At 39.4% G+C, this 24946-nt stretch overlaps 3 protein-coding genes across 6 annotated transcripts in view; 2 read left to right on the plus strand and 1 right to left on the minus strand.

Moving 5' to 3' along the window:
• Positions 1-3633, plus strand: part of LOC137194043 (receptor-type tyrosine-protein phosphatase S-like) — a 67445-nt gene extending 63812 nt beyond the window's left edge. For all 4 annotated transcript variants that reach the window (XM_067605564.1, XM_067605565.1, XM_067605566.1 and 1 more), the window contains 2 exons: positions 141-276; positions 955-3633. In XM_067605564.1, coding sequence (XP_067461665.1) covers positions 141-276; positions 955-1023 — 205 coding nt within the window. In that variant the 3' untranslated portion in view covers positions 1024-3633. The remainder of the gene's footprint in view (positions 1-140; positions 277-954) is intronic.
• Positions 3634-8038: 4405 nt separating this feature from the next.
• LOC137194044 (GRAM domain-containing protein 2B-like) lies at positions 8039-15705 on the plus strand. Its single transcript, XM_067605568.1, has 13 exons — positions 8039-8274; positions 9053-9184; positions 9288-9345; positions 9569-9641; positions 9970-10073; positions 10463-10552; positions 11375-11446; positions 11539-11601; positions 11743-11842; positions 11980-12036; positions 12151-12250; positions 13069-13179; positions 14322-15705. The coding sequence occupies exons 1-13, from the start codon at positions 8201-8203 to the stop codon at positions 14335-14337; spliced, it is 1050 nt and encodes a 349-aa protein (XP_067461669.1). The 5' UTR covers positions 8039-8200; the 3' UTR covers positions 14338-15705.
• A 1255-nt stretch (positions 15706-16960) lies between these two features.
• On the minus strand, positions 16961-24946 carry LOC137194045 (alpha/beta hydrolase domain-containing protein 17A-like). The gene is made up of 6 exons (XM_067605569.1): positions 24744-24946; positions 23860-23945; positions 22514-23007; positions 22003-22197; positions 20496-20675; positions 16961-19270 (listed from the first exon to the last, which is right to left on the minus strand). Exons 3-6 carry the CDS (start codon positions 23002-23004, stop codon positions 19045-19047), a joined length of 1092 nt encoding a protein of 363 aa, XP_067461670.1. The 5' UTR covers positions 23005-23007; positions 23860-23945; positions 24744-24946; the 3' UTR covers positions 16961-19044.

Raw genomic sequence — 24946 nt, forward strand, 5'->3', positions numbered from 1 at the left:
TACCTGTTAACTAAAAATGACTTTTAATTGAACTCTTGTTTTCATATTTACTGCAGCAGGCTGGTCAGAATGTAGTTTATTGATGTCGGAGATCTGACACTTTGTAAACCATTGTTAAAAGTTTATCTTTATGTCCATAGTGCTGGCGTGGGGCGGACAGGTGTCTTCATCACTCTGAGTATTGTGCTGGAGAGGATGCGTTACGAAGGGGCGGTGGACATCTTCCAGACTGTCAAGATGCTGCGCACGCAGAGACCAGCCATGGTGCAGACTGAGGTACATCAATATTTTTATCAATATTATTTTTACTGTTGACATTTTTTATTTGATTTCCTTTAAGTGGGCATGTCTATAAAACCTTAACCTGTGTTACACTCTGATTTTTTTCTTATACTGATGTAGAAAGTAGACCTCTTGTAGTAACAAACATAATATTATTGGCCAATATTGGGAAGGAAGCAACTAAAACTTCCAAGGCATGTAGTTTTAGGAATTGTCAGAGAAAGATTTCAAGAAAGATTTCGGATTATTAGACTGTAATTTTGTTCATCCATGTTTACTTTTATATATTTGGCTATGCATTACACACTGTGTGCATTTAAACACCCAACCCACCACATTTTCACAAATGTTGAGTCAAAACAACAAATAAAAAACATGTTTTGTGAGTGTTAAAGTCCATAAATATAAACTGACCTTTGCAAATATGAAATTGCAAATTTGCAAACCTGAAAACACTTGAAAATACTGCTATATTTTCAAATACAAAACTCAGCATTACCAACATAAAGCAAGGGTTTTAGTTACGTGTTTGTTGCAATAACTTTGATATCTGCTATGAAATGAAACTGCATAGGTGTTGTGAGGAGCCAGCTGGATCAATATGTTCACGTCTGTTTGTAACAACAGTTCATTTTTGTAACTATGTCTTTGGCCTGTGTGTCTCTCACCCAGGATGAGTACCAGTTCTGCTACCAGGCTGCTCTCGAGTACCTGGGTAGCTTTGACCACTATGCAACGTAAGTGAAGAATCCCATCCCATCCATCCATTTCTCTGGCTTGGAGGTCCACAAACAAACCAACAAGTGAAACAAGAGAAAGATAGCCTGAAATAACGTGTGAACATTGAACCTGTTTCCAAGAACGTGATTCAAAGACGAATTCTACACCAACAAGGACAAAAAAACAAAAACAGCGACAAGAATTCTGTGTCTAACAGCACCCACACTCGTCAGGAGTTCCCCCCCGAAGAGCTGGTGGGTGTACGCAGACTATCCATGTGTAATCCATATACTTACCTCAGTGTTCCAGTGTGAAGGACGTATAATACATGTGTGTTGTGGTCAGCTATCTCCAATATGAACCAGTGAATTACAAACGGCTTCTGAACAGGAATTATGATACTATATGTGTATAAAATACAAAAAGAAAAAAAAAACTAAAACACAAAGAGCCTGGATATCTGCTGCACCCTAAATGGGCTTTTTATCCTCAACTTTGTATCTATTGGTTTGGTGTACTAAGGGGTTACAAAGTGCAAAAGTGAACATTTCTATGTGTCCATGAGTCTATTTCAAAGGTGTCTACTGCTGCCACAGGTAGCTCTGATTATAGTTTATTGACGACTAGGCTATGCCTCAGCAGAAACCTACAGCTCGGACTCAACACCACTGAGGACTGTTGGAGAAGCGTGTGGAAGCTCATTTACCCGACGCACAGTGCCAAGAGAAAACTAAGCAGCGTGAACATGAACTTGTGGCCTATGAGGAGAGATGGCTCCCTCTGTCATCCAGCATAACATGAGTACCGAAATCAGACTAGAGGCTAGACTCTTAACACGCAGGCCAAGGATCAGTTCACACTCCCAAATCGTGTCCGCACTGAGTAACAGCTGGCCTCAGAACAGTGATTAGAGCCCATCGTATCCTCAACTGGGCTGAGATTTGTAGTCCAGTGCATTCTTCATTTCAACAAAGCTTGCTTGCTATTTGCTGTAGTCCTTGTTCACCCTCCAGCTCAGCTCCTCTTGATGTCAGTCCCATTGTGTCGGTTCAGCGGTGGCTTATTGAAAGAGATGCTAAAGAAAGAATTGAGCTACAATCCATTTCTATCTCTCAAATTTAAAACCGCTCTCTTCAGACATGGACATGATTAATCTGTTTATATTATGTCTTTGCCTTATGCTGACTTATTTCTTATGTTTCAACATGCTGCTTGAAAGCTCATGCGTTGTGTGCTAAACTTTTATTGTCATACAGTATCTTAAACTGAGGATGAAAGTTGTCCCTGATCATCTTCTTCCTCTGAAGCTTACCTACTTGAATTGCACCACTTTGCAGTTAAATCACTCGAGATAATAAGTCTTTCAGCAGTCCTCTCCCCTCACCCAACTGTCCCACCTCCTAGTAAACTGCATTCAAATTCTCTCTTCCTAAATCACTCTGTACAGAACATCCCAACTTAACCGATTGATGTTTCCCCTCTCCCGACGACTCCAGTCCAAACTGCACAAGCCCTCGATATCGATATATATCTTTCTTGATTTGACATATAATCATAATTGGTCCCACGTGGTGATTGAAGAGCACAGCGATGTTACAGCGTGTCAGACATCTCGACGAGATCTCACCGATTTTGTACATACAGTCTTATCATTGGAGTCCTATACAGTACAGTTACATACGTCTGAGCACAAGATATAACGTGGGATTGGATGTGATGTAGTTCTTATTGTCGCAAGAAAAGCCTTATTGTTATCGTTCACTTTGTCATATTTATTTCATATGATTTTTAAAATATATTTATTATTCTATTTTGTTACTTTTTACTTTTCTTTTTATTTATTTATTTGGAATATCTAGCAACTATAACCAATAAGATGTTTACTTGTTTCTTTGGCGAGCCAATGTTAAAGTATGATATTGTCACTGTTTGTTTTTTTTTATTTTTAATGGTCAGTTTTGGTGCTTTTTTTATTTGCTTTGTAATTATAAAGTATGCCCTCTGTGTAGGGTACTATTTGATACTGATTACTGATGTCCAACTAGTTAGCTAGAGATGTATTAGCGGCAGACCTAGTTTAAGTTTACAGTGATGCCCTCCCTCCTATTCAACCTCCATAGCAACAGCAGTGGTGTGTGATCATAGCAACAGAGGTATGATCCACCCCCGCCATGATAGGTTCAAGGGCATCAGAGAAATTAGATGTATAGAGCAGTCTTGTTGGCGAAAACCTCTTACAAGCTGTTGATATTTAGTTTGCTATAGCACATGGTAGCAAGTGTATTTTTGAAAGAGAGTGGGCAAGAATCGCCCAGCTACACACTTTACTCACCCTCAAAGGTTATTGTTTAAATCTGAAATTATTCTGATATGAAATTTATGTGTGGTCCAGAAGTCTTGACAACGTGTGACATATATGAACATATGTTATTCCTTCGATTTCTAATGATTATTGTGTCAAGAGAAATATTAAAGACACACACATGAAACATACTATGAAATGTGTTGAGGGCCAGCTCTGATGACGCCATTCCCCTCACTTATGTACCTGTTCTTTCCTTTCAAACCATGGATGTAGATATTGTATCTTGACTTTGTATTAAAAGCAGGATGATTGGATATACAGCACAATGAGCTGCTTGGTTCCTGTGGGTTTTTGTCCTTTTGCGTTATTCACTCCTCGTCCACTAGGTGGGACCAAAGTAACTGAATTGCACTCTTGTCGCCATACCTGGCTTTTACTAAAATGCACTGCATGCAAAATAACACCTAAAAATTGTTTTTGGAAGTTTGATTGAACTTACTTTTCTGAAAACATAGGGTAAGGGTTAGGGCTGTTTCATCTGGTTTGGAGCTACAGTGTTTTGTTACATTCAGTTCTGCTGGCTAACTGCATTAATGCTACACTGTAGCCTGAACACAGGACAGAAGCACATGACACATACAAGATGCATCATTATTAATATAATTCTTGACCTAAAAATAAAAACAATTGTAACTCAAGGTCCACTTATTGGAAAGTAAGTGAGTACATTTACTCCAATACTGTACTTAAAGTCTCCCTCCACTCAAAAATGTGTTTTGCTTATTGTTACTTGACTTGGATGTATGACCTTTACTGTGCAGAGTTTGACACCAGAAGGCTGTTTCCACATTCATCTGCCAAAGGGGCAAAGTTTCATCTTAAATTTGAGTTTAAGACGTGTACCTGCGAGCATGGTTTGTGACATTACAACTTGTTTGGAACCAATCATGGTCCAGTATCCAACTTAGGTGAAACATGAAGCCTCCAGTGGATACACACTGACAATAGACTTGTGAAGTGAAGCAGTAGACATCTTGTGTCCAGTAGTAAAACATTTGAAACTTAAAATATTTGCATATTCAAAGAATTTAAACCATTCAATATATATTAATTATTCAACTATTTTTATGTCTTAAAACATGTCTGGAGGGGATCCTAAAGTACAATTTCGAGGTACTTGTACTTTATTTGAGTATTTTCATTTGATGCTACTTTATACCTCTATTTTGCTACATTTCAGAGGGAAGTATAATTTTTACTCCACTGCATTTATTTAACAACAAGAGTCACTTTACTTTTCATATTATGATTTTACATGCAAAATAGACAGCAGTTAGAATGATCAGTTAAAAGTATCACTTACATGTTAAGGCATCAGTGATAACATTAAAAACATAAAAGTGCCAGAGTGAATAATAAGCACTTTTACCTCTGATAGATGTACATTTTGTTGCCAAAACTTCTGTAGTATTATTTAAGTAAAACTGACTGAGGAACTTTAACTCGTAATAGAAAATGTACTGTATATTGTGTGGTATTGTTACTTTCACTTAAGTAAATGACCTGAATACTTCTTCCACCACTGCTTACAGCTTTTTCTAGGAACTTTTTTACTCAATGTGGTTGAAAGCTTCAGAAAAAGCTAATAAGTGGACTTTGTGTTAAGAACACTTTGTCCTCATATGAACAGTATTTTCTGTTTCTCTATCCTTTCTTTGCATCAGTGATATTCTTTAGAGAACTACACTCGTGATTTGGAGATGAAGACATCAGGAATGTTGCTCCCTTGCATCAGTGATAGTGTGTGTTTTCAGTACAGCAGGGAACACACCCATGCACAAGGCCTGGGGAAAGGTGATATAATCAGCTGTAATTCACTAATAATGAAACTCACACATCTTATCTCAGCGTAGCTCTACACTTGTTTTGACTTTTTAGTATCACATGCAAGATGCAGCCGAGTATCTTATATGTGTAAAGTTCATATAGAGCAACACAATCCCCATTGTTTCCAGCTTTGATCTGTCTGCTGATAGGAACATGTTCTTCTGTTCTACAGTAACTACATGTTCCTTATCGCTAAGGACTGATTGTGACTGTCTATCCCTGAAACCTACCACTTCCTGGAAATCTCTCACACAGCCAATGTTTCATTTTTACAACATACTCTGCTTTCAAGTAATACGAGAAAAAAGAAAGGGAAGAAAAACAAGATATGAGGAACGTATTGTTCTGTCCGTCACAGGACAATTCATGCATGCTGCCATGACTCTAATGAACAAAAATCCTTGTTTAGATTTGTTGGGGCAGGCCCGGTAACTTTACACCTTGAACAGTCGTTTGTTATGAAATTAGCTGCTACTACTGCACCTATAGAAAGAAAGAAGCTTTAATAGTGGTAGTTGTTTTCCCTCAGTAAAGTAATAGCCTCAAGATGTGACAATTCAGACCACACACAATGACAAGTCACAAAGGTGAATCTGACCCTGAACTGCTATTGCTCCAAACAAACACTCACTAAGCACAGTAGATCATTTTTATGTGAAAAATGCTGACATCAGTGTGGATATGCTACACAGTAGGTGCATCATATGAAGATGAATTGATCTATATTCATTTTTTTAAACAGCAACATAGGAGAATTGACAACAATTATGCCGAGTATTGAAATTATGAGCAGTCACAAGTGTAAGGTTACAAGTTTACATCTTACAAACTCTTACAAACTGCTGACACTGAGCATCAAGTGTGAGAACCTTAAAAAAGGGAACCAAGAATTTTCTCACTTATCTTCTCTGATGTCTCTCATACACAAGCCTCAAACACACATTATGAATATAAAGTGATCAAATGTGAATAATAATAATAAGTTTTTAAACAGCACTGGTGCCTTTAAATGTAGATTATAAATAGCCTTATTATAGAAATGTTTATACATATTGTTCTGAATTGTTGAACTTCATAGCTAAAATTTCTGCTTTTCACTTAGATTGCAAATGTACTGTAAATCATATTTCAAACACAACGTATACTAGTGCCACACACCTGGCACGATATTTGAATTAAAACTATTATTATTGTGGAACGTACCAACATTCAAATTACTACTATTACTTATTCACCAACAGACAACATTAATTATTCACACGTTCCTACATAATTTCATCAAATTAGAATAGATGAACAAAGGTTACCGCAGCGGTCAGAGCTGCATATGAGGTAGAGGTGAAGGAAAGGTGAGGGTGAGAGGAGACGAGCCAACAGCTGGAATGACACGGTGCACTCATGTGATCGCCTGTGGTTTGGCAGGAAGGGCGACTAGACAAAAAAAAAACAACAAAAAACCGTGCCAACCTGAGAGGCTTTCATACTTCAAAACGAAAGCAATCTCTGAATAATCTCTGGTATTACGGAGCTTTTGTACTGTGTAATACTAGTCAACATATGCATGCAGTGACTGGACATTTGCAAGTGAACCATGGTTAATAGTAAATACAGTCAAATATCATATAAACTGGCCTTTTATTGGATTCAAAGAACAAAATTATGAGATTAGGTATTACTGACTTCTAATATATATTTCCTGTTGGCCTTTTTCACGGCAGACATTTTGACTCGTCAAAGCAGAAAAAGCACAGATGTAACTGATAATAATTAATGACAGTTGCATTCCATGCATGTGAGCCAGATCCAAGGTCCTACAACTGTGCCTGCTCACTCACTGACATGGCTCACTGGAATAAATAGAATGCAGCCATCACTCATTTTATAATTTACATCTGTGCGTCTCCTGCTTCTACAAGCCAAAATGTCTGCTGTGAAGAAGTGTGACGATGAGCCAGCACACACAATACCAGGATCCCGAGACCATAGCAGCGAAATGGAATTCGGCCATCATTAATTCAATTATTAACACCTGTGCTTTTCCTACTGTGACACATCAAAATCTGTTAAAAAGGCCTTTTGCTGTACTGTAGAATACAGTTTTACATATCTCTAAGACAACCTGATCAAGAGAAAATAACAATAGCTTGTGTCCAACCACCAAATCCAACAGTATTTGCTGAAATATCTGCTGCATTTTTCTATTGTATCACTACATGTACACCGCTGTGCACATACATGTGCAGTAAGTGTAAAAATGAAGCCAACCTATTTATCAGCAAAGCTATAAGTAACACTGCTTTCACTGATTGATATGCCAAGGGTTCTTAGTTCAAGTGATGTCATGCATGAATATACTGCATTTTATGAATTTTTTAATGTCTTAAGCAAAAGAAATACTACATTTGTGATGTAATGTTTGTGGATTTTTGGAACTAGGTTCATTTTATGTCTGCTGGTTTTTTTTTTTACTTAGGTAATGACATTGAAAGATTTGTGTATTTTTAAAAGTTGTCATGTCATGTATCTGTGCGGCAGGCCATCAGTCATTATCTGATGTCTATCTGTGCAGGCTTGGCAGGTTGCAAGGCAGGAGACATACTGTGACTGTCATAGCCCAAACACATGACTGCTGTCACTGCATACCTGTGGGACACTGTATGTGTGTGTGCGTGAGCGTGTACGTGTCAAAGGGTCAGGGTATGTATTGCCACCCATAGCAACTGTTGCCATGAGGATACGAAGCTGTGCTGTGGCCTATGGCTTTTACACCTGCCTTCACTGATTGGTTTAGTTTGAGTGAACACCCCCGCCTCTCATAGCCTATTGGCTGATTTAACAAGCCAGTCCTATAAGGAGGTAGTCCTCACCTTTGTTTCTTACCAGCCTCCTACTTCAGAGTTTTTCACTGGAAAGGAAACCAAAGAATCACGCACAAGCTGTTTCAATGAGTTTCCAAACTTGAGAGAACTAAAGAGTGTCTTGCACTCCATATATGTAGGTGTGTGCATGTGTTTAAGCTGGAAGTGTTTGTTTTCCATGATGAGTCTGAAGAACAGGAGATTCTCACTGGACAGCTCTGTGTGAGTACTTTTCTGTGTTTCCTCCTTCAGGATCCTTTGTCATATTTAGTTGAGATTAGACAGATATCAGTCTCACAAACTAGTGTAAACGAGTCATCTTGGCATCAGGTGTGCAGTATATTGTTGTTATGTCACCAGTGTTTGTGGCTGGTGGTTTACAAAAGTGAAACCGTCCTCCAGAGATCTGATGCTGTTGCCCAGAGACTGCAGACTAACCACAGGTCTAACAGGCTGACAGGTAGCCCAAACAAAAGGAGAGAGTCAATACAGTCGATATTCAGAGAGGTTTCTCAAGGACTCTGGAGCTAGTTAACATCTGCTTTCACATAAAGGAACTATTCAAACTGATAGATATTCGATTTCATGCACAAACAAATAGCAGTAGCATATTCACTCCTTTTTTACTTATTTACTCTTCAGTCAACAGTGCTGCTGACAGATAAAAAGATTGCCTTGTTGATGCTTTATGTAACAAATCCTGTGCGTCTGTGAATGGTCTACATTCATCTCTGTGAGAAATAAGACTTCACCCGATGAGAACAATGAAAATGAAGATAATGAAGTGTTTACCATCAGCAACCAGGAGATGTTTTGATCCACTCTCTGAACATTGAAATCTTGTTCCCACCGGGGAGAAAGTACATTAAGTATTTGTAAGATTTCTTTACTTAATATTGTTCTATTTCTGTCCCACCTGTGTGTGTTTTATAAAAGCGGACTCATTAGTGTTGATCAGTCTGACATTTATCTCCTGCTCTCTCGGGACTCTCTCCTGCAGTCTGGAAGGAGCTGGAGTCCTCAGCACTCGCAGAAGCAGCAACATCAAGTTCAGTAAGAAATCTAATCTTGATGATGCCCGACTGGAGATCCAGGAGCTAAATCAAAGCATCAACACTAACATGTCCCTCAGGTAGACTCTGCTTTCAACAATTGAAAATTTAAACTTGTGCCCAGGTGTAGTCCTGATCAAATCCTTATCTTTGTTAGCATTTGACCTCTTTTTGTGTCTCCAGGGAGCAGACCATAGTAGAGGAAAACCTCGACCGAACAGATGGGCTCATTACAAGTAATGTAAGTCTGATTTGCATCATCCTGCTCCCTACTGTTCCCTGTGACATACAGCACATATTTTATCACATTTTCTTAGCTTTGCAGCACAGGTACAATCACAATCTTTTAATTCAGATGGCAAAAACCAAACTTGCTTCTTGTGTATTCAAAAAAATCCAAGATACTATATGTCACACAGTTGTGTATCAAATCAAATAAACGTTTACATATTTTTGTCCCACAGAGCTTCCTGAAGTACAATAAAACTTTCCACAAACTGTTTCAAGAGATTCCTGAAGGGGAGAACCTGACACATAGTGAGTTGAGCTGAGTTTGAGAGTGTGTTACTTATTCGTTGATATTGATTATGGAGATCACGTCACACTGTGTCCTTTTTACCGTTTGCCACTAATGTTTTTGCTGGCCTCTGCTGTCTGATTAAGTGCTGCCTGCTACTTTGTTTGCCAAACGGTCCGCAGTGAATAAGGAGCTGAAACACTTTAGTAAATGATTCAGCAGGCATGCCACTGTTGTCTAGGTGACACTGAAGGGCTTTTTTTCTATAATACTTGCCACTTGTTACACTGTGTGTGTGTGTGTGTGTGTGTGTGTGTGTGTGTGTGTGTGTGTGCGTCTCCATTGTAGCTTTCACCTGTGCCTTGCAGAAGGAGGTGCTGTATCACGGAAAACTCTTTGTTTCAGAGAACTATGCATGTTTCTACTCATCTGTGCTGCTCAAAGACACCAAGGTAACACTGTCAGTTGCACTACACTGAAGCTTAATCTGCACTGGGGAAATAATTTAACACTGAAATGTCGCAACAGCATTGTCACTTTGAATATTACAATCACAATTCAGGCTATTTAATTATGTTTTAAATTTCAGGTAACATTGATAAAACAGCTTTTTGCACTCACATGCCCCAAACGTTGTTAAGGTGTAGTCAATGTTAACATTACCTATCATGGAAATAAAAAAAATAGCGCAAGCTTGTTCTTTACCTTAGTCATGTGTGTTTCAGGTCATATTGAAAAATATTGGACCACTTGCAATATGACTGTAATATGACTGTAATGTGACTGTAATGTCCTCTTTAAAGCTGTGACAGTAACAAAAGTATTTTCTCAAAAACTGTAGGTGGTGATCCCCATGTCCAGCATCCAGGATGTGAAGAAACAAAACTCGGCCTTGTCCATGTTGTCAATACAAACTGTTGATGGAGAGAAGGTCAGACTACACACTTTCAAAATATATTTTAGTGCGTTAAACTTTTACCAAACACTCAATTTGTTGTCCTTTATTGTCTTTGTTCTGTAATTTTGCTTCCCTTTGTAGAGCACTTTTTGTCATATGTTGTACAAACCATAAAGCCCTCTGAGACAAATTTTATGATTTGACAGCTATGACAGGTAATACAGTATAATCATGCAATTAAAGGATTGCTGGATTGCGAAAAAAAAGTAAAATCTCATCATTGTCAAGTTCTCAAAAAAAGCTTTGATCATCTCACCGAATTAGCTATTTTTAAACGTATTTATGAATGTCTGCATGATGCGGCTCCTGAGGTGCAATGTGACATACTGAAACCTCTCAGGGGTTTGTGTCTCCGTAACATGACATATATCTATTGGGAATAGTAATCATAAAACCTCCTTTCAACAGATGTTTTCTCTGTTGTTGAACTCCTTACCCACCGAACTCAAAATAGATCCTTAATGGCATCATTTTAAGCTCAGACTGAAATAGTTTTTAAAGAGGGATCAAACATGAATGATAATGTGCATTTATGATATTTTTCTTGTGTTACTATTGCTCTGTGTTGCTTTGTATATGTATTATTATAAGTAGTAGTCAAGAAATAGTAGAAGTAGTAAGGTATTTATAAGTTAATAAATCAGTTAATTATAACAACCATTAATCAATTTAATTAATAACAGGAAAGAAGTGAAACTGACAGCCAAGATTTCAAATTAACTTCCTTGAACACTGTTTCTTTTGTTCCAAGGATGAACCTTTTCTCCTTCTTCTTTCCTCCTTTTTCTCTCTCAGTACTCGTTTGTGTCTTTGAGGAACCGAGAGATGTGTTACAAAGTCCTCGAAAGTCTCCGCTCACACACACAGGTACAGCGTAGGTGCTCTGCTAATCTGTGAGCATGTGCAGTACAGACATCATTTCTTAAAGAATTTTTCAGTCATGTCCCTCTCTTACACAGGAGGAGAGTGCCAACAGCAGCCCTCGTGCCTCTTCTGGAGAGAATGAAGCTGATCACGATGTGGTAGGTTTGCTGTTCATCATCCTCAAACAAAGCAGGAATTGCAGCGTTCTTGTTATAGATGAGTGAACATGACGTGTATAATGCAATGAATGATGACAAAGAATTGAACCTTCAGCATCCCTGTCCTTGTGTAATCTACAGCTCTCCAGTTATTCCAGTTTGGAGGACAGTGGAGATCGAAATCCGAGCAGACAGAACAGCATTGAGCTTGACAACAATTTTCCACAGCTGTCCAGCGAAGGTGAGAGAAATTCCATAAAAACAGCATAAGAAAAGAAACATAGAAAAGTGCAATACTGAGATCTTTCTTGCTGAACTGAAATATCTTAGCAGTACCACCAAATGTAACAAAAACTGAATATATTTGCGTCTTTTCAGCTCCCACAAGATGCGATTCCACCCGTCTAAGCAGCTCAACAGATGAAGACAACAGTGGTATGTGTAAGGGCTCGCAATAAACACACACGTAGGCTTAATATCTACTTGAGTTAACCATAACACACAGGGGGAAGTGTCATTATAAAATAAAGGGCTTTTTCTCTCAATCAGGTGTATCATGGATTTGGGGGATACTTGAGAGGGTTGCACCGTTCTTCTCTCTCCAAGGAACGAGCAATCTCAGTGTCCTCTTCCACATCTACGTGATACTGTGAGTATTTCTCACAGCGAATGCTCCATCGGCAGTGGTTTAATGTAACTAAGTACATTTACTCAAGTACAATTTTGAGGTACTCAATGTAATATGAAGTCTCATTTTAAATGTAAAATTAACTACCGGGAATGCATCAGTGATAATAATGCAGTACTACCATATAAAGACTTGCAGGGGTCATTTTGGTGCAGAATGAGTAGTGTTACATTTGATACTTTAAGTATATTTAGCTGATACAACCTCTGTACTTTTATTTAAATAAGATTTTGGATTCAGGATTTCCTGTTTTTAGATTGTGGTATTGCTAATTAAGAATCTGAAAGCTTCTTCCACCACTATCTGTCTCTCTGCTGCTTGACACACAGCATTTTACCAATACTGTTTTGGAAATATGTTAACATAAAAAAGGTTCCAATAAGACCTAATAGGAATTTAGACGCATGTTAAAACAGACCATGAGGACTTTTTGGGAGTAATAATAGGCTGTAAAAACTGCTTTGTGGAGATTTTTTTGCACATCTCATGTAGGACATTTTGGTATGTTGACTTTCTGGATTGGCTGGGAGGAAAGGAAAATGATCTAATCCTCAAGATGTGCTTGAACTCGGTTATATAAATGTTATCACAATGTTCACTCAGGCTTCATGTTGATATAATTTACTGATATGTTATTGTTAGCACTGTACGGTATGTACCTACCCATTTTAGAGTGATTCTGAAACTTAATTCTTTCTAAACAATGCACTTTCACCTTGTGAGTGACAGTGTCAGATTATATGTATGATTGCATTCAGGACAATACTGTGTGTTTGTAGAATGGTGTTGCTCCTGTTGGTGTCTGGGTACATTGGGCTGAAGATCATCGCACTGGAGGAGCAGCTGAACTCTTTGGGAGCCCTGACTGAGATGTCCTTACAGCACAGAGAGTGAGTACACACATACACATAGAAAAAGAAAGCCTGTCAAGAGGAAAAACTATCAAGGCATAGAAGGAAGTCAATTGAGGACAGGCAGGAGAAAGGGTGAGATGGCTCAAACCGGTTTTGTAGACTTTTAAAACCATTACTTGCAGATGAGATAAGACATGAACAGAGTAGTTCTACTGGTTCACAACAGCAATGTGGACAAAAGATAACTGATCACATTCCACCAAAGTCACACTCACCAGGAAGTTTGATTATAATAATTCTGCATGTTCATGATTATGCTGGGCACCCATTTTTACAACAGTGCCACTTCTGTTCCAATTGCTCCAATTGTTATAGGTTAAACTACCCTGTAGTATATAAGTAGTTAACAGGTTCACAATTTCTCAAGTCTGTCTTAAAACAACAGTCAGGTGCCCTTATGAACACTGAAATAGGTTTTTGTCTCTGTAAACATCCCTCCTGTTCATACTGGACATAAACAGATCTCTTCCTTATATGCTTTCAATGTAAGTGAACTGTATAAGTTAGTCAAACCAAACCAAACAAACTTCCAGAGTTTTCTTAGTATAAACTCCCTCTTTGTGTTTCCCTGGACAGTGTTCACCTGTTGAGCTGTGATGGAAATATAATAACAAAAAGGGGGAATTAGGCACTGAAACAACTAACTTTGAAAGATATCTACTTGATTTGACTCATTTGGATGGCTGAAGCTTCATATTAGCTCCAGATAAACTTTTAAATACATTTTTGCACAGAAGGAGGACTGTGGATTTTGTCCCTCATCACTTACATTGAAAGCATATAAGGAAAAGATCTGTTTATGTCCAGTATGAACAGGAGGAATGATTACAGCAAGAAAAAACTATTTCATTGTTCATTTTGGCTCCGGGCTGAGAAATTGTGAACCTATCCTTTAACTCCACCTCAAATAACAATCTGACCTTGAGTCAGTCTACCTAATGAGTACTTTTACTTTTGACACTATAAGCACATTTTGTTGATATTACTTTTACTAAATATACTGCAATTTTGAATGCAGGACTTTTACTTGTATATTTTATAATTGTAACATTGCTTTTGGATCTGAGTACTTCCTCCACCACTGTGTTTAACTCATATTGTTTTTTCCTCTTTTGTAGTTATCAAGAAACGTAGCCGGTGGCGGAGACTGCGACAAACAAATCCTTCCAGGAACTCATGCAGTGTGCCTCTCAATTAAGATCCTGCTGCACTCTGATCCCCAGATCTAGACAGTCTCTCAAAAAGCATCTTAGCACTGAGACTCCATTTGACATATAGTGCAGTACATCTTTCAAGGAAAATTCCTATCCCCTCACAGTATAAATTATACTCCCGTGTTAGTGCCATGTTCTACAGGATGCAGGTCAGCAATAAGATGCTTTTGGGATGTTTGAACCTGGCCACACGTGGTGAACTACATGGATGACTGACTTTGTTGGCAGAGAGGCGCAAGGACAATATTTCTGTAAGTAGTCCACTAATTCTCTGCTGACAGATCAAAAACTGAAGGAAGGCTCCCCTGCACTGAGCCATATGGAGGCAGCCTGCTGGAGTCATGTGCATTTCCTGGCCAGTGAACAGCTGAGCTCAGCTAGCAGAGGTTGCTGGGAGTCTTGCGGCCATCGTTTTGTTGGATCAGACACAACCCGCAACAATGAAACACACTGGAGTCAATCTCAGCAAGAAGATAAAGGAAGCACTTTGTTATTTCCTGATTTTGAATAATTTGTGTGTTATGAATTTGAGAGTCCAAACTGTGGAAATGAACTGATGGGATCTAGTAACGAGACTGTTAGTGACAGTAGTCAGCCAGCAGAGGGCAGTCACTCCCATTAAACTCCACTGATGAGGCACCATGGCAGGACTTGGTTCACTTGCACTTCAATAAATTCAGGCACTAAACCTTCTTCAAAATACAAATAGTACTTAAATAAATATTGGAGAATTTGTTACATTCAGGGTTCATTTTCAAATTTTGAACAAAGGATTTCCATAACTTTAAACCAATTTTCATGACATGTCATCTGTGAATTCTGTGTACTGTATACCTAAAAAGCATGTATTATACAGTGTGTGGCATCAAAATACTTGACATGATACTTTACTGATCGTGTCTGTTCTACCACTGCATGGATTTAAAAAAATTACTGTAGGTCATGTTTAAAACTGATCTTCATCAATTCATTAAAATATCTGACACTATTTTCCGAGACTGTTCTGAAACCTTTTTTGTCTTGTATTATTTTTCTTTTTTTGGAAAATGACGTTTCCAAATTCCATGACTTCTCCAGGTTTTCCATGCCTGTATGAACCCTGAATATTTACTGCTTTGATTCCAGCCAATCTTGGAGGAGAGACTTTAAAGGATCTTTCATGTTATTATCATCCAAAACCCAATCTTAGAGACTCAGATGCTGTTTAATTTATGTACATAAAAACATATGTTTTTGTATCACTGACTACCAGATCTTTTGCACAATCTTATTAACTTATGCACCTTACAAAAATACAATGATTGTTTAAAAATCAATATTATCAGTTTCTTGTTTTTGTACATAAGTGATCTTTTATTATTTTGTTGTCCATAAAAAGGTCAAGATTCAGTCCCATGTATTAATTTCATTACATCATATTCTCAGTTCAAAAAAAGCAACATAAAATTACAAATCATAATACAAAGAATAGAATAGGTAAGTACAGTAACCATATAAACAGCCCACTAATATTGTGTAGCCCCCCACCCACCCACCCACTCAACACTGCCCCGCTCAAACTCTAGCACAAAACTCATAACAATACATCAGTTAGTATCAGCAATAAAAAAATTCAAATATACGTCCCGGTTTTTTTTTTGTTTTTTTTAAAAGCGCTTCAATGTTCCAATGCCATGACTTCAGCTTTACCCTCACATAGAATACATAATAGAGATAACGTCCCACCCCATCACTTGCTCTGCAAAACACAATAGACATGCATACAGTTTTCAATGTTCAATCCCCCCACCCCCATCGATAAACATTCAGGGCCAGAGGATACAATATACCATAGTGGTGCATCAATAAAACAGCAAGTTTACGCCCCGTTTCTTTAACCAAACCCCATGAGAGGTGGATCCAGTGGTTTCCCTGATAACACGACCTGTCCAGGAAAAAAAAAAACTGAGGCCTTCATCTGTTTTCAGAGAGAGGCGATAATTCTCTCTAATTCTTTTGACAGCTCAGATCCCTGGTTCAAGATGGTAACAAATTTCCATTATTTAAATATCCGAGACACAAAGCACAGGATGAGAATGGAGAGATTCCCTGTTTGAAACGATGACAGGAAGCGAGTGGTGTCGGGTAACATTCCCACCGCTTACTAAGACCCACTTGTACTCCCAAAAATGGAGTAATCAGACCAGTGCTAGTTCAGTACATGTTCCCTTTAACAAAACGCAGCTACTATCACTGAACCTGATGGGTCTCCTGTGCAGCAGACACTTTGTGTAGATCTGAATGAACTGGACGAGATCGCAAGGTGATGTGGTGCTAGCCTGCAACCATAAAACCAGTTTGTGTACTTTTTCCTAGGTCTACACACAGTTCCTCTTAGTACTGTTTCAGAACGGGATGCTAATATCCTTAATGCTGGCCTGTTGAAGACAGTCAATAATAATGAAGACACACAAACTTACATTTTATACCCTTATTACACTTTGGATGCTTTGTACAATAGTGCTGAACTTAAGACCTGCTTTTGTCATGCTTGATCTGATATATATAAATGTGTAAATATACTGTGTTCTACAGTACATGTGTTATGTGTGTATGTATGTGTATGTTGTGTTTCAAAGTGTGTGTGTGTGTGTGTGTGTGTGTGTGTGTGTATGTGTGTGATGATGTGCAAAAGGTGTGTGTGGTGGAACCTGCACCACACCAACAGTGAGAGGCTCAAATATGGCTTGTGTCAGACATAAAGCGTGCTGCCACCCATAAGAGAGCTCCCGTACATTAGGGCCACAGAGGTTAAACAGAGCTAGTAGGCATGATGTCCCGTCCTGGCACCCCGTCTAGATCACATTGTTAGTCATGGTTCTGAAACAAATGATCCATGGCCCTACACTACAACTAACACATTCTGACTAATTACATCAAGACAAAAACATTTAAAAAAAAAAAAAAAAAAAAAAAAAAATGTGCTGAGGGTGAATATGAACAGGAGGCCGTCTAACCTGGGTGATGAGTGCTACTGGAACAAGACTTGGAAAACAAACTGTGCTACAAGACTAGAAGTTTATCAGCATTACAGAGAAAAGATTCTGATGAAGCACGATTATTCTGAACAAAATGGACATAATCCTCATCTGTTTGGTGAAACTGAGCCGCTCCCTTTTCTTTAAAAGACTCCAAATCCAACGAAAGCATCAAGCTCCCCATGGGTCTGTTCACCAGAAGAGACTACAACATATTCACAGATCTCAAACTGCACTTCACACTTAATCTGACTTATTCCTGCTGTTACCAGGCAAGTACAAGTCCAACCCTTTAACATTAAACAACAGCAAATACTTAAGAACTACCGCCTTCTGCTTAGAACCAAACAATCTGACATGAAAACGACTCAACAATCCTGCACTTCTGCAATTGATTAATGCCTAAAAATATCCACATAAACAGAGATATCCTCAGTGTGGCTCCCAAGAACCTGTTTCCATTTCAGCCACACTAAATGTTCCAGCCATCTCTGTTGGACTGAGTGGGGAAAAAAAACAATACAAGGAAATCAAAGTCATTCCTCGTAAGTTGCTGCTGCAATTCTGTGAACAGTAAAAAGGCAAAAAGTTACAGCACAGCCAGGGGGGGAAAAAAGTGGAAGCTGGCCATCCTGTGATCTTTTCAGATTCAAAAATGAGGGAAAGTGGGAGACACCCAACAGCCATATGAGCTACAACAGTATTCCAGACTAGTCTTCGCATATCCACTTTAACTGACACCAAAGGAAAGGAAATGGACCTCCAAACCACACAGAGGGTAGTTTAGTGTTAGCTGGACAACAACTTGGGAAATCCCCTGGCAGTCAGATGGATGTCCATTAACAGGTAAACAGGTAGTGGAGGGGGAGGGGGGGGGGGGGATCACAAGTTTGACCAGTGTTTGTCCACTGAAGAGAGTTGGTCAAACCGTGGAGGTATTCTTCATACATACACACGCAAAAAAAAACAAAAAAAACAAACAAAAAACCATCAATATTGATAAGTCTCTATAAGCCTCCTTAGTTTGCAGCTGTCCAAGTCATCAGGATGTCCTTCATTTCTTTCAGCACTGCCTCGCTCATACACTCACTCACACACACACACACACAAACAAACATGTGCACACGTTATTAAGGTGTCACAGGTCCATGGAGATATGAATATACACTCACTACTTTCATCCATAACCGCACACATTCATCAACAAGTCACACTTAGACATGACACCTGTGTGCCTTTTTTTTTTTGTTTGTTTGTTTTTTTTACACAAAGCACATTCTTGTTACTTTTTAATACACACGTACACACAAACCGCATCAGTGAAGTCGTTTCATGTCGGTTCTTGGTTGTAGCGTTTCACCACACTCCACCGTACAGATGGATATAGATAATGATATATTAAAAACTGTTCTCAGCTTTAAAACAGGACATTATTTGAAAAGTAACGTAAAAGGTGTGCTGTTCCAAAGACACACAGATGTGACATGTGACCTTTTTAGGTCTAGTTCTCACTCACACTTCACAAACATGCCAACACCCTCTTTCTCACACACACACATGCACACACGCGATCTCATTTGTACAAACACAGAGAGGCCGTTGTTTGTTTCTCAGGCATGCTGTGCAGCCAGGTCCTGGTTGATGAAGCGCCGTAGCCTCTCCAGGTACTGACTGTAAAGCTCAATATCGTTGTGACCAGCTCCCTCCACCCAGAGGGGCTCCACGGCCTTGGGACAGCGTTCGAACAGGGCGAGGCCATGAGAGAAGTCGATCACCTCGTCCTCTGTACCGTGGATGATCAGCACCGGAGACGGGATCTTTGACACCTTCTCTATGCTGGGAAACAAATGATGGAAGCAATTAGTGAACCAGGAAAGATTTGATAAAATTCAGTCCTCTCATTGGCTGCAGCTCTGGTTGTTACACAGCTGGCCAGTAAACACACAAGCAGATGTCAGGATTGAGCTATCGATCAGTATTGACCAATAATGACAAAATAATGACCATGTGTATTTTAATTACCATGTCTGAGATACATTCAAGTGATATTCCACCAAACATCTGTCTGTGAGTATCAAACACTGTAGGCTTGATAGGCAGCTGTAAACGATTTGTGGTTTCCTCAACTGGGAGACCATTTATAGATAAAAGAACCAGATGTGAAGGAATGTTTAAGCCAATCCAGTGAATTAAAAACCTGACGATTCAAGTTGCGTCATCACATTGCAGCAAAGATCCTGTAAACTGCTGTACTGTCGTAAAGTAGTCCTGCTCATTGATTTCCAATGTTGCTCACGGTGGTCTAACATAGCCTTTTTTTTTAACCCTTTGAATCCATATGGTGTTTTTGCAGGTTTCTAACTTTGTGCATTTATAGACTTACAGCATAGTCACTAAATGTGTCATTCAAACAAGTCATATTTTGTTTTGGGGTTTTTTCTCAGGCTATTTACAGCTGCCATCACTTTGCATGTGAGTCCAAGTATACATGCTCTAGGGGACATTCTGAGCCTTGGTAATGTCAAAAAAATGTATCAATAATGCCAAAACAACAACACACCAATTTCATATCACTCATGTTTATCTGATTGTAATTATTCTATATCAGCCAGCAAGACATGAATACATTTTGTGACATAATTCTGATTGATATCATGTATTATTGTATTATTGATATCAATATGATGTTCTTGGAAAATAAGTCTTTTTTTGTTTACATTATGGCCAATCTGTTCCATGGAGTTACATGCTGGATTTGTTTCTCAACACTTCAGTTTACACCCACGCATGGATGCATCAGTAACAAGATAAACTGGGTTACTTAACTGGAGAAAATGTCATAAATTTGATGATCATGAATCTTTTTTATACGATTTCATTTCTTGCTTATCCTTAACAGATCACTGTCATCTTTTTAAAGAGTCGGTTCCTCTGATTTTTACAGTCTGTATGATGTTTGTGCAGTAAAGGTATAATAAATATTTCATATTAAAACGTTGACTTTGAGTGGAACATCACTTAAAACTTACAAAAAGTTCCATGTCTCAAGGAGAAAACTTACTTAGGGAAGGCATCAAAGCAGTATGTTTTCTTGGTGTCCGGGAAAGCCACTCTCATGCCAGAAGTGAGAGGAGAGTGCAGGACCACAGCAGCGCACTCAAACCGTGATGCCAAGTCCACTGTGGGGACTGTGCCGATGCTCTGTCCATAAAGGATGATATTCTCGGGGCTGATGCCGTACCTGAGACATACACACATCAAGATTTTTAAAAAATGAACAGGAACCGCTTTAATTATGCAAGTGTGTGAAGTGCAAAAGGAACTTCACTTATGGCAGCATATGAGTGTGTAAATTTCCATATGCTGATTAACATGGTTCAGTTAGCTTGCCAGTCTATCACAGAGGAACAACTGCCCATGTTTCATAGTTAGTAATGCACACAGTTTGAAAGAGAAAGTGATAAGCAAATAGAGTATGATGGGCTAATATGATGATTGCCAAGAAATATCAAGTCAATAATAAATATTGTCAGCCATATTAATATATATTTTTGAAAGCAATACAGTAAATTACCCTTCCTATTTACTTTTCCAATTTTCCACTTTCAGTACAGAATTAGCAACAGTGAGAGTTAACTAATCATTTTTGTTTTCAACCAGCAAACTCATAACATAATTGTTATAAATTTGCTGGTTGAAAACAAAAATGATTAGTTTAGAGTATTATGAGTATAAAAAGTGTAACTGGAAATCCACATAGAAAGCAAGACATGAGTAGCAAATAAGCGCGTTCTGTCTGTTCGATCCACACCGACTCCAATCTGCGTTTGGACGTCTCTGTCCACAGAGGCAGCTGTCTGTGAACAGCAGCTCTTGAGGAGCTGAGAGGACAGCAGCCAGACAAACTCTCTTCTCCAGGCTGAATAACAGCAGAAATTTATGGAACCATAATAGTTTTCATGTTGGCTCTACAAGAAAAAAAAAATTGACAGTGTTTATATTTATTGATTCAATGATTTTATCTGCCTGTAGTGAAACAGGCAAGGTTATAGGCAGACTTGATCAATCAATCTGAATCACACATTCAGTGTGGATTGATACATTTGATAAAATGGGAGCGTATCTGTTCCGTGAGACATGCAAGTCACGGACTTCAAAAACGCTTCTAAAAACGCTTTCTATGTGGATTGGCCGTAAGACTAACAACAGGCTCATTAACTATACTGGCAGCAGACAAACAAGAGGAATAGTTCTCAGAATTATAGATGGTACAGCTTCAGGGAGAGCACAGCATGTGACAGCCAATCAACAGCCTGTTTGATAAAGAGCCATTGTTTAGCTTTGATTTGACTGGCTAATGGTCAGAGAGAGTACTGTCGTCAGCAGGGATGTTTGTATAACACTGAGTCAACCAAATGTTATTTTCATAAAAAAGTTATTGGCCAGTGATGTAAGTGACTCTTTCTGATTTAATATCTACCAAAGACACTTTTACTGGCATTTGGTGCTTGTTGGCTGTTAAATTCAGATCCTGCGTGGATGGGAATGGACAGTTTGTGCCTGCTTACCGAGAGCGCAAGGCATGCCAAGCAGCATCAATGTCAGCGTAAAGGTTCTTCTCAGACGGCTTGCCAGTGCTAACACCGTAGCCTGAGTAATCGTAAGAGAAGATGTTGCAGTTGATGCGTGTCCCTAAGCCGATGTAGAAGCTGCTCATCTGGCCCAGGTCTACTGCATTACCATGGGAAAACAACACTGTGAACCTGAGAGACAAAGGAGGAAGGAGGAAGAAAGAAGAAGGAAGTTAGGCTGCAGGCTGACGCTAAGCAGAGACACTGCTGAACTGGGAAGCCCCATGTGGATGGAAAAACATGAGATATAATTGTATGACTGAGAAAAATATGTTCGCTTCATAAATTTGCTTTGAAAAGTGTTGTAAACAAACTACTTCCCATTTGAAGAACAAGAACACAGACATACAAGGATGTGATCTATGTGTACAGGCACATAGATCACATGTGTACAGGCACATGGATCACACCCTGCGTCAAGGTGCTCAGTGGGTGGCGTGTGACTCACCTGGCATTGGGGGCACAGCGAATGTACATGCATCCAACCCTGTTCCCTCGGTTAGACCTTGTCAGGAAAACATCAGTCACATCCAGCTCTCTCTGCGAATACTGGAACTCTGCTCTCTCTGTGAGATGCAGCTTCCACCTGCCCTCGCTTACACTGCTGCTGCCACTGCTGCCGCCGCCACCTCCTCCTCCTCCACCGCCGCCGCCGCCGCCACCGCCGCCTCCACCACCACCTCCACCTCCGCCTCCGCCTCCTCTGTCACCTCCACTACCAGCACCCAGCCGGGAACGCAGTCCTGGAGCTCCAAGAGAAGGCAGGGCAGCCCCTGAGCCGGACCCAGATGCAGCTCCAGCTCCAGAACCTGGATCTGGGTCAGGGAGAAGGGCATAGGTGGGCTCTGGAGGGAGGAAAGCCAGTTTGGCTGCAATGCGACTAGGGCAAGGGGGGCAGCAGAACAGGCAGCATAGCTCTCGTATGGACAGACCGTTCATCTTCTGGTAGAAAAAAACAAAACAAAAACAGATGGTATAATTAGATGGCAGAAAAACAGAATAAGAACAGCATGCAAGAAGCAAAGACTTTCATCTCACCTCTACAGTGCTTCCCTGGCTTGTTGGGCGACATTTCACAACGTCTTGACTTTGTACTGAAATTCTTTGAGAAATTTACAGTCTAGCACAAAGGTAAGAGGTTGTGATATGTAGCACAACAAGCTATCAAAGCCCTGTAAACAGAACCACGTTCCTACGCATGTGCAGTGGCATCTGCCATACAAGGAGACTTTCCTGAGACTCAAAATTTGATTGCTGTTATTATTCATTGGAGACGTTTTCAAACAAATTACCGTAACTGTAGCCTTCGTGGCGAGGCAATATATCACCCAGTGCAATGGTGTGGCTCATAATTTTTGGACAACAACAGAGGAATACGATATATCAGACTTTGGATACACACACAAATAGGATCAGTTTGTTGTTTGTTTGGCTCTGCACATGAGATTTGTTGACAATAAGAAAAATGTAGAAAAACAACAGCCTTATCCTTTAAGCTTCAGGGAAAACAAGCAGTGGTACTACATCACACAGCAAAGGCCACATATTTAATGAATGAGGCAGATGTTTAAACCGTCATCTTGTACCTGCATTGACAACAAGATGAGTCGCTACAAGCTTTGCGGGTTCAGCTCAGCAGGTGACTGATAGATTGATTCCATCTGAGATTTGCTTCGCAGTAATTAATCAGAGGAGTATGTTGTAAAGTCAGGAGTTTTTACAAGTTTGGAAAAGTAGAGATAAACAGCAATTTCCTGGAGGAAACCCTTCACAGATGTCCTGCTATGAATGTACCTGGATTCTGAAGTCCTTGGGTCCTCAAATGAACTGGCACACAATGGTGCCAAGGTCCTCTGGTCTAGTCACTGAGCCAGTTGGATCTTGATAAAGAAGAAATGTGATTTTAATGTGAACACACATTAAAATGACAGCATGAGGCAACATACTGTAAATGGCAACATACGGTCACAGAGGCATGAGCACCTGTTGGTCTGTTCTTTTAGTTCGGCTCTTTCTAAAGCTGCTATGTACTGACATGAAGTGACAAATAATGAATATAAAAAAAGGGACCCAAGCTACCATGCAGTAAAAGTGGTATTTGGAGCTGTGCAAAATTACACTGACACTGGCAAAAAGATCAACAGAAACCTGACATCACAGTTATGAGGAAGAGATAATTTGATTCAAAGATAAGACACAACACGGTTTGATTTCAAGGGTTTGAAACATTATTTGTAATTGTCATAATTTTACAACTCTTGTAACCAACATACATGTAATAAGACAAAAAGTTATATAGATTAAGACATATACAAAGGTTGCTAAAATATCACTCCCTTAATAAAGTGATAAAGATGCACTGACGTGATCAGAGACATTAGTGACTAATTCAATTAAAACACCCCCTCAGCACAGACAGCGACAGGAGAGACTGACATGCTAACAAGGCTTCATGGTTATCAACGATGCTAACCTCTACGTTAGCCAGTGTCGTTAAATAGCAGTTTTTACACATAGTATACCGAGTCAAAGAGATAAGCAACATATCACTTCTGTAAGTGAACACCAGTCGCTGTGCAGGTTGATCCCAGCAAACAGTATAAATATCATCACTTATCGTTAGCAAAGCAACCAGCTATCGGCTCGCTAGCTCGCTAGCCTCAAAGCTAGCTACTTACCGATTCACAGTATGTTGGCAGACAGGCTGGTGTGCCCCTATATGTACACAGAAGCAGCACAAGACTTCGAAAATCTTCTTTGTGTCTTGACATGGATGGTTTTCCTCAACTGTACTGACAGCTGTTGGTGGCTAGCAAGCTGAAATTTATGGCTACCAGATTTTTTTTCTACTACTGTCCGATTAAATCCGGAAGTGACGTAA

This window comes from Thunnus thynnus, chromosome 12 (assembly GCF_963924715.1).
Source record: "Thunnus thynnus chromosome 12, fThuThy2.1, whole genome shotgun sequence".
NCBI lineage: Eukaryota > Metazoa > Chordata > Actinopteri > Scombriformes > Scombridae > Thunnus > Thunnus thynnus.